Genomic DNA, 10,109 nt, shown 5'->3' on the forward strand with positions numbered 1-10,109 from the left:
TTTATCTTCAAATTATTTTTTGGCTACTAACAAATCAATTCTTCTCATAAGTGAAACGGTGAGACCCATTTTTTATGCAGCAAACCACTCTTGATGTTGATGTGAGTATTTGGTAAAGCCCAAGCTCCACTCGATACACTCACGGCTCTAATTGACTCAATCTTTTGACGAGTTGATGATAACTACAATTTGGGAGAACCATTGACAACTGACACAATTGTACGAGACATTATTCTATCGTGACTTAGCAATCAATACACATCTCCATAGGTTGTTGATCTTGCCGGTATAGATTGACGTTATTTCTACCAGCAAATAGAAGAAGCAAGCAAGTACAAGAAAAAACAATCTGATATTACATGTAGTAATTGAATACAACAATAAGTTGTGGCTCTGTAACGAGAAAACAACGATCTAATCGATCACCTACTGCCGTACTACAACAGGTTGGGGCACACCCCCACTTGGGCCCCAATTGAGCCAAGATCCTAGATAAAGTCCAAAATTCATTACAGATGATGTAACATCTTGTTTTTTAATAATAGAAACCAACTAAGATGTAATTGGAAAATGAGATTAGATTCATTGGAAAGAGGATTCCAAGGCCCTACTTAAGTTAGGATCCTAGATAAAGTTACAAGCCCATAGCTTATTATAGGTGATGTAACATCTTGTTTCTATAATTGTGATAACTACGATGTAATTTGGAGATGAGACCAGATCCGTTGAAAAGAGTATTCCGAGAGCTTTTCATTAAATACTCATGGAACCAAAACAAAGCTCATATATATATTTGGCAGTCATTTGAAGATAATACTGTAGCAGTTTGCCGAATTTGATTTCAAAACAAAGACAATTTGATATCTCAGTTAACCTGTGATGTAAGCAACAATTACATCAAAAGTAGCCATGGTCAAATCAAAATCCTATGCGACAACGTGCAAGGACTGGCAGCAACCACAATAACGTTGTGGAACATGAGCTCTTGGTGCAACTATTAAGGCAAGGTCACGAATGGTTTTTTTCTAGCCCTTGCTAGGAACTTCACCTTGACAAACTCGGCATAACTCATCAACGAACCAACAACGTGAACACTAACCGGGAAAAAGTGTTGAGAGAGGAATACCTGCCCTCACGCCGGTCACCGTACCGGAGGAGGAAGGCAGCCGGAGCAGAAAGCAAAGGGGTCCCTTTGGATTTCCACAGCGAAATAGTGTTCTAGTGGCAGCATTGTAGTATGGGTGATGCATTGACATGACAGGCCCTACACTGACCAAGATGAGACTTCACTTTACTACTGTACCAAGCACAAGGAGGCCTCCAATCAAACGCAACACTACATACAAATTCAACCTCACTTGCCATGCCAAATTGCCGATGCAGTATTCTGTTGTTTGCTTCTCCTTGCGCTTTACAACAAAATTTGAGCCTATCAATGAAACGAATGACGAATCCTTTACAAACAGCAACCCCAACTCTAATCCTCTACATACAATACTACAAGAAAATACAATGGAACTACAAACTGCCACCAACAATCTACTTGAAGAATATGCCCTTCCTTCTTCCTTTACTCTTCTCAACTGCCTGCAAAACACAAGCATTTCCTATTTCATTATCACAGCAAATTAATCACTCAATAAAAGAAATGCAAAACCAAGGTGACTTGCCCAATCTCCTTAAGGCACTACACTTCTTATGTGATAATGTGGTGCAGCAGCCACAAACAATACCCCCTAAAAAAATTTGGAACATCTATATCTATACTAATATAAAAATAAGGAGTTATAATTTTTTTATGGACACCAACAAATGTACATAGAATTTACTCGATTCATTTTCCACTGTTAGATTTACGTATCCAATGATCCAGGACGATCTAAAACAACTCTCTCTTTCTTGCAATCCTACATAGGACACACCCCCTGACTACTCCTATACTAATATAAAAAGGAGTTATAATTTTTTTATGGACACACCAACAAATATACACAGAATTTACTCGATTCATTTTCCACCGTTAGATTTACGTATCCAATGGTCCAGGACGATCTGAAACAACTCTCTCTTGCAATCCTACATAGGACACACCCCCTGACTATTCCACCAAAATCACCCCTGACTCCTCCACCAAAATCGCCCCCGACTCCTCCACCAAAATCGCGACGCTCTCCCGGACGCCAGCAAGCCGCCATCGTAGCCCGGCGCAAGCTGCCACTGCGCCAGCTCTCCCGGTTGGCCCCGGTACCCGCCGCCTGCCCCCCATCGATTGGCGACTACCCCCAACCTCCGACCGGCCGGCGCCCACCTCCGGCGCCCCAACGCAGGCCGCTGCCGCCACTTCCCGCTATCACCCGCCCCACTCCGACGGGCTGGCGCTTCGGCGCCAGCACGCCGTCGGCGCCGTGCCTGCTCTCTCGACCGGCGTCGGCACCAAAAAATTCTTTGTTTTGGTTGGATCTCTTCCCCTTCTATTTTACTATTTGATTATGCCTTAAATAATTAGCAACAAGTTCTTATTTGATTGTGGATTCGCTTTATATATAGTAGGTTCATAGACATGAAATGCTTAAGGATAAATATTATGGAACGTGCATTGCACGTGCACGATTACTAGTGACCATATATACCACAGCTGCACTTGGTGAATTGGTGTGAATCAAACTTGGGTGTGGATGAGGCCAACTCCACCCAGTAGATTTGCTCAAATCTCAACCATCCCTCCGTTTCTGTGGCTAAGATTAACTTTTCCTAATCAACTCACTTAATCAGTGTTGATTTAGAGACAGTTTTTTTCACCGTTGACATAAGTAACACCAAATGTGTATATCCCTTTTAGATCAGCATGGTTTTCCTCTATCTGTGTATTTGATAAAAACTGTCCGGCTGTTGCTGTTTAAAATTGATCTAACAACAAGACAGTTGTTTGGTGGAAAATGAACATGTTTCATGATCGTTATTGCTGTCATTTGAAAAAAAAAAAGTGTTATTTTTCCGTAGTGTTGGTTGAACCGTAAGCGTAACTATGGAGCATCATCCGGACGAAGAAAAGAAAGTGATTTCCCTTAATTTAATTCTGTGCCAATTAAGATAGTTAAGTAGGAGCAATTGAGGTGTCATGATCTCAACTGTAAAATCAGATGGATGCCTATGAATTTCAAATTTACTGGGTAGAGTTGGCCTCAACTCCAGGGGATCCTGACCCAACAAACTTCAGCACCGTAAACTACCATCGACCCTAGAGAATACCATGCTTCATGATAAACTAACAGAGTGTGCACTTCAGCATAGAAGACGCAAATCAAAAGACAATAGAACATATCACCAAGACAGTGTCACTAACACAAGAAGCATGCAAACCTGTCATGCTGGATATTTTATTGAGATAAATGAGCTTATACCTTCATTCTGAACAGCCTCAAGATTAGAACAATGATATCTCGTGATCTGCAAAGTTCAAATACATAACAGTTTGTGACTATGCTGTATACAATTTGAATGCCCTATGCCAGCACTCCCAAGAAATACATATATCACAAAGGCACAACTAACGAAAAAAAATCAAGGCTTGGGCCAGATGCAGTCACAGAAAAACAGAACTGAATGACTACCAAGAACAAATTGTTGAGTACAAAACCGAATTTAATTTGTGGGGCTTGTAATTGTTGGGATAGAACAAGCAGCTAATCCTGGTGTTCTTTCAGTCGTATCCAGTGCATGAGCAAAATGAAGTTCAAGATGTAGGAACTACCAACGGCATATATCTTGCTAACACAAATGTGTCTTAGTATGAAACTCACGGTGCATTCTCTGCAGGCTTGAGATTGTACTCAGCACCATCAGCAGCCAGTATAGAAAATTCAGTAGGACGTCCATATGGAATGCTGATCTGGAAAATTACAACAAGATTAGGCGTAGACAATGGAAACAGAAATTTTGTTTAACATAAATGTCTATTTGGAACACAAGAGAACCTGGAAACTGTAAAAAGAACAACACTTGCTAAATCTGGCCACAAAAGGTGTAACTTTTAGTGTTTGCGGATTCAAGCTGCAGCTTTTGACAGTGATTTATACCATAGCAGAAATTGTACATTGTAGTTTGTTTGAGAAATCAAAAGAGTAGCAAACGTTTTTTTATTTCTAACACTTATTCCTTTCTTCCATGCAATTGGAAAGGAAGCAGTTAGTCAAACAATTTCTAAAGCAGTTGCACTATACAAGATTACTCGTAAGTTATAACCTCAGTCTCAAACAGAACCTAAAAGATTTATCACAAATTATAGGCACCCTTTTTCATAATTGGAGTGAACTCAAAACAGTAAATCCAAGGACAATGATATCTAGGAACCATACTGCAGTGGCTTGCTGGAATTTTTCTGTAATAATAACACCACGCTGGCCATTGCACTTAATGCTGTAACCTTCCCTCTTTATTGCCAATACAGCTGGTTCCCACATATCTAAAAATCTAACCTGCAAGATTAATAGTCCAATGGTCATATGAGAACAAAATAGATGTCATGAGAATGATTGACATATCAACAAGAAAAAGGAAAGATAACATACAGGCAGCAGAACTTCATAAGATACATGCCCAGTTGAAAGAATTTTCTTGATGAGCTCCTTTGTTTCAGGATCTGCATAATAAATAATGATAATTTAATGTTATACTATTAGAAATATGCCAAAAGAAAACATCTTCGACTTCCTAATAGTTTTCTCTGTTGCAGCTAGAAACAACCATCACGTGACTAAAATTATTCTAAGATTCTTTCAAGTAGGAATGGTTAAGTAATTCATCATTTTAAACAAAAAAAATGATATCGTGTCAGCAAACTCACCACAAGTAATCTTTTTTTGTTCATTAGCATAAACCTTCACGATCTCCCCCTATAATACAGAAAAGGAGAAGGCCAGAGATCACATACTAGATTACAGAAGTCACATAATCACAGGAAAAGTAAGAGTAGATTAGTGCCCTTTATCAGATTCTAAGTGAAAAAAATATACAGGTCAAGCTATTGGTCCCAAAAGCATGAGGGATACAAGACAGAGGGGTTTAACCTTTCTTTTCCGGTCATCTAGAGGCTGGACTTCAATGGCTAGTAAAGAATCCACATCATCAGCAGTAACTAAGTATGAAGGTTGCTTTGCACCTACAATAGAGCAAAACTGTCAATTTCCACCTTATCATGGATAAAGAAAATACAATAAAAATGCCTCTAAGTAGCACACTTTTTTCTTGTATGTCAATTGTAAGAGAATACCTTCTATGTAATTTACTGATCCATCCTCCAAATGCCGTACCCACTGCATGCACAAAAAGAATTTGCATAATGGAAGATTGTACTGATCTAAGATCAAATTCAAAATATTCAAAATGGTGAATGAATTTGATAGGTATTGGAAAGTGGGGAAAAGCTATGGAGCACACCTCAAAATTACAGCTTGTCGTCCCATTGATAGAGTACCCACTTGCTTGAAGTTCTCTTCCAGGAAAAGCTTCACCAGTGATTCGTAGCCCTTCTATGGCTGGTAGTGGGTCATCATCTGCAGCTGTGTATTCATGAAAAATATGTTTTGCAATAAGAGCTGAAGAAAGACAAAGAAGAATATTCAATAATATATATATAAATATATATATATATATGCATGTATATTTATATCTATATTTATATTTTATGTATCTATGTAACCTTCAGAGAAAGAAGAACTAGGCTCTTCAAGGACAGTAGGAAGATAAGGGTATGGTGGATTTGCATCATCAAGACCAGATGCCAAATTAGGTGAGCCCTCAGGACCCCATTGCGCAGGAGGTTCTTGTGAAATATGGGTTTCAGTTCCCTCCAGATTTTCTGGGGCGTCACTCCTGACGAGGTCCTTGAATGACGGATTCTGACTCTTCGATTCAAAATTAAATCGTACAGCACGAGAATCATGTTCAGTTGCTTGAGCTACAACATCCTTCTTAACTTGGTTGCTGTAAAAGAACAAATGAGGCATGGTAAGAGATATATTTTGCCAAATTGACTATCTGATTATTCAAAATTGTTGACTAGCCAACCGCTTTGCTTAAGTGACATTTTTTAGGTACGGGAAAAAACACAAATTGCACAGTGGCACACCATATCTTGGTTCATGGTGGCTAGTATTCCAAAGGCATAAAAATCTCTGTTATTTGCAAAGAGGGTGGCTTAAGTGACTTACAGGCATATGCTGTTTTCACTTCAGTTGACAGTACTTGAAGGCAACATTTTACAAACAAATCATATATATTACACTAAACATATGAGGTCTGCCATAGGGATGCATGCTTAGAAAAATGAAGTGGATATTGAAATAATGAGGATAATAGAAGTCAAGAACTGCATTGTGAGAAATGCAAACCCATATAACAGTTCAGCAAATAAAAGGAAGCACAAACTATGGTGATTGGCGATACAGCTAGAGTGAATTTAATAGAACTTAGGAAGCTGTCCTCTCAGTAGATAATTAACAACCTGCTTGAGGGAGAGGTGATTCCAATATTATCGTGCTCTGTATTTACTGCAGCGACCTCACTTGCGATAGTCTGATGGTTCTCATTCCCCAGCAAATCCCAATCACGTCTAGCACGAACAGGGGAAGACATAGGAGATTGTACATGAGAATATGCTTGCTGGGCCACAATGTCAAGGTTGGCTTTGCTCTGGGGAATTTGAGAAGTTAGAACATGCATCATTCAAAGAGTAAAGGACCAAAGAGATTAAAGAGTCATACAGTGGTAACCAAAGCATTTCCAGGAGGATGAGAAGGTGACTGTACAGGAACATTGGTACTGTTTGAAGATTCGGCTCGCCAAGGAGTAAGTTGGTATTGTGATTCTTTTAGTTTCTCCTGCACAATCAAAATTTGCAAAGAAGGCAGCTTCAATGTTCTGTGTGATAATACCGGAAATAAACTGTGCAAGAATAACAAGCACACACTGCCCAAGCTGTGATTGTATGCTCATCACTCAGGTTTCTCATACAAGGTATTATATAAAAGTAACAGCATTTAATAAATGGTCAATGTGGCAGACCTCAGTAATAGCAAGTTTCTCTTGCAAATGCTTAAACAGAACCTACAAAAGGGGGGAAAAAGTGTTCAGTGGAAGGTCAACTTCAACCAAGCAAGGAACAGGATCAAACCAACTTGTGCATCTTTCCAACCGATTATTTCCCACAAGAACCAAAAAAAAAAAACAGTAATGTGCAGTACCATTACCATGTAGACAGTGGACAAAAGTAAAGAAAAAGGAATAGCGTGCTGTTATGCCACCTGATAAGAGACCTGTATGAAGTGGCTCCATGTTTCTCGCTAAACTAACTCATAAACGGTCCTATGTTAGAAAAAAGATTTATTTTTATCTGTTGCACATTTTATGTTCTTATATTTAAAAACTTGAGATCAAAGAGAAGAGCTATTAGAAGCTAGTCTAACTCCCTCCAGAAACTGTGGCATAATCCTCAACAAGAAGCTGGTTTAGCTCCCCCTCAGCACACTGAGAAAAATTGTGATTAAGCTCCAAATTGAGCTTCCCAGTTTCCCCCAGTAATAGCAAACTTAGAGCTTAACGTGGACAAAATATACTCTCTTTCACAATGTAAGACGTTCTAGCCTTACCTAAATTCATATGGATGCTAATGCATAAAAATATATACAAACCATATATATTAATCAATGGATGAATCTAGACAAGGCTAAAAAGTCTTACAATATGAAATGGAGAGAGTATCAAGTTTGCATAAGAGAGGTGGCACATACCTTCAGACTGCTAACAATAGATTGAGCATCAAGAACAGAAGGTTGCAGGTTATATTCTGTCAAAAGAGGCAATAACGAAGACACAAAAGTGGATCTCTCCTGATGCGCTGCCTATGGAATAGCAAAAGTAGAATTATGTTAAATCACCAAAATTAGGGTACAGACAATTCAGGAAAACGAAGAAAATCTATTGTATCATGCATGATCAGCACCTTTATTTCTTTAGAGAAATGAATGAAACGTAAAGGACCAACTCTCCTATTTTATGGGTGGTTCCTACAATGTACATTGTGCTATACTTTTGTTTAAATGCATATACACTGTAAACAATCTATTTCCAATCTTAGGATACTTTATGGAGCCGAAAAATAGTTAACCTGATACACACCGCATATTTCATCAGAAAGTAGAGCTATATGGAAGACAAATACATTGAATTGGCTCCAAAAAATGTGTACTTTGGCAACAGTAGAACATGAACATTGAGAATGTGATTCTCCACTTTGAATTTAAAATGGATATTATATTAGCAATGTAAGTCACCTGTAAGGCATATGTGAGACGGATATTTTCTTCAATAATGTCTTGTCTGTAGGATAAAGCTTTTGATGCAGCGTCAACCAAATCTTGTTGCTGCTGATCAAATGCCTGAAAACAGATGCATTGTAAAATAGCTCGGTCTACTCAAAGAGACTTTCCAACAGGAGTACCTGATGAGATGAAATTCTTACCATGCGCATGTATGCAATGCGTTTTTCCAAAACATGTTTCTCGTTGAGTATTTGTGCTTCCTACCAAGAAACATAAGCTGTCAAGTGCGCAGGAAAGAAGTAGAAACAAGAATTTTATGAATTTTATAGTGCAAAGACACCTTCACTGAGTAGTCAGTAAGATGCCTTCTCAACTGTGCAATCTCTTCTTCATGTTCTTTAACCTTAGCAAGAAGATCCTGCATAAGGAAATGGCTTCATCAGAGAACATCAGATGACATGTATGTCAATGATGGACAACAAATAGAATTATATGTACCTGTTTCCAGATGATGTTTGAATTCGTCTCTGAAAGAGGCAATAAGGCCTGTCCGGCTAAATTGAACTTAGAATCATAGTCTCCTTCTTTGCGATGCCTGTAAGGAAAGACTAGTTATTTTCTTGAAAAGAAGAGGGAGCAAGATGCAGAGACAGTGATGGACAGTGAGGTACCTAGTTGGCGAGAGGGAGCGAGATGACGGAGTGGAGAGGTGCGACGGCACAGCACTGTCAGGCGCACTCTGCTCCCCAGATAGTTTCCGAATAGACTGGTCCTGCAGCATTGGGTCGAAGAGTCCATTGTTGTGGTGATGAGGTAGAGCGGCCCTGGAATTGAGTGACGAGGGAGTCCAAGTAGAGATGGCATGGGGAGAGGTCGAAATGGCGCGATCCTGAGCAAAGGGAGCCTCTGCCTCTGACCTCTGGAAGCAGATGAATGCAAATGAATAAGATAAAGAGATGGATTGGGCAGATCGGGGGGGGGGGGGGGTGGCGCTTACGATTCTGTCAAGCTCTCGCGTCTTGAGCATCAGCTCGTCCTTGAGGCGGCTGTTCTCCTCCAGCTGAGAAACCACAGAGTGAGCAACTGATTCTCTGAGGGAAGGGAGGAATCGATTCGAGACGAGACGATACGATACCTGCTGCCGAATGGTGGCCTCGGCGTCCTCCACGGCGCGCATCACCTGGAAGAGGTTGTCGGAGTCCGAGACGGCGACGGCGGCGAGCCTCCTGCCAAGCTCATCGGCGTCGGCCATGGAGATGGATTGGAGGAACCCTAGAAGGCTGGCCGAACCCCAGCTCTGCTCTTTCTTCGATCCTCTTTGTTGGCCCAGACGAACCAACGGATCGGAGCTTCCCTTCTCTCTCGTCTCATCTTTCAATTCACGCTTATAATTTACTAGATCCACACGTAAACGGCTTATTTTTTACTTTTTTTTACTATTATCAATTTAGTTTGTACTTATACTCCGTAGCTATTATGTTCGATACTACCGTACCAATTTAGCATGAGAACGATGGATAGCATGGAACGTGGAAGTTTTATGTTGATTGGGTCTTTGGTGTTTGGTCACGATAGAGTTGGACCAGCATAAAATTTTATAGTTCAGTTTGTAATGATTAATGGCTCGCGAGTTCATATGTGTTAATTGGATCAAGTTATTTAATTATTTGGTATTTTCTATCCACTCCAATAAGAAATAGAGCACAAATGTAATTTTTATGTGGTTTGATAAAACTGACAATTAAGAAATGTGTGGTGCTTTTGTAGATATGTTTGAAACATGAATCGATT

At 39.8% G+C, this 10,109-nt stretch overlaps 1 protein-coding gene across 2 annotated transcripts; it reads right to left on the bottom strand.

Moving 5' to 3' along the window:
* Window positions 1–1,339: 1,339 nt before the first annotated feature.
* On the bottom strand, window positions 1,340–9,727 carry LOC102706005. Of its 2 annotated transcripts, XM_006653866.3 has the most exons (21): window positions 9,454–9,727; window positions 9,316–9,378; window positions 8,990–9,237; window positions 8,817–8,913; window positions 8,659–8,736; window positions 8,519–8,578; window positions 8,331–8,435; window positions 7,788–7,898; window positions 7,063–7,104; window positions 6,762–6,878; window positions 6,503–6,690; window positions 5,699–5,982; window positions 5,437–5,558; window positions 5,270–5,312; window positions 5,067–5,158; window positions 4,844–4,892; window positions 4,569–4,639; window positions 4,356–4,475; window positions 3,801–3,889; window positions 3,402–3,447; window positions 1,340–1,587 (listed from the first exon to the last, which is right to left on the bottom strand). In XM_006653866.3, exons 1-21 carry the CDS (start codon window positions 9,568–9,570, stop codon window positions 1,540–1,542), a joined length of 2,190 nt encoding a protein of 729 aa, XP_006653929.2. In that variant the 5' UTR covers window positions 9,571–9,727; the 3' UTR covers window positions 1,340–1,539. The 2 variants fall into 2 exon arrangements, with proteins under 2 accessions (XP_006653929.2, XP_015693331.1); XM_015837845.2 differs by lacking the exon at window positions 7,063–7,104.
* Between the last annotated feature and the right edge of the window lie 382 nt (window positions 9,728–10,109).

Source organism: Oryza brachyantha, chromosome 5, assembly GCF_000231095.2.
Source record: "Oryza brachyantha chromosome 5, ObraRS2, whole genome shotgun sequence".
Taxonomy (NCBI): domain Eukaryota; kingdom Viridiplantae; phylum Streptophyta; class Magnoliopsida; order Poales; family Poaceae; genus Oryza; species Oryza brachyantha.

What these genes read in the sequence shown, in the direction of transcription:
- LOC102706005 (XM_006653866.3), bottom strand. Translation starts at nt 9,570, where the DNA reads ATGGCCGACGCCGATGAGCTTGGCAGGAGGCTCGCCGCCGTCGCCGTC. An exon ending in TAGATGACCGGAAAAGAAAG is followed by an intron (nt 4,893 to 5,066) that starts GTTAAACCCCTC and finishes TCTGTATTATAG; the next exon opens with GGGGAGATCGTGAAGGTTTA. An exon ending in AAGCCTGCAGAGAATGCACC is followed by an intron (nt 3,448 to 3,800) that starts GTGAGTTTCATA and finishes TGAACTTTGCAG; the next exon opens with ATCACGAGATATCATTGTTC.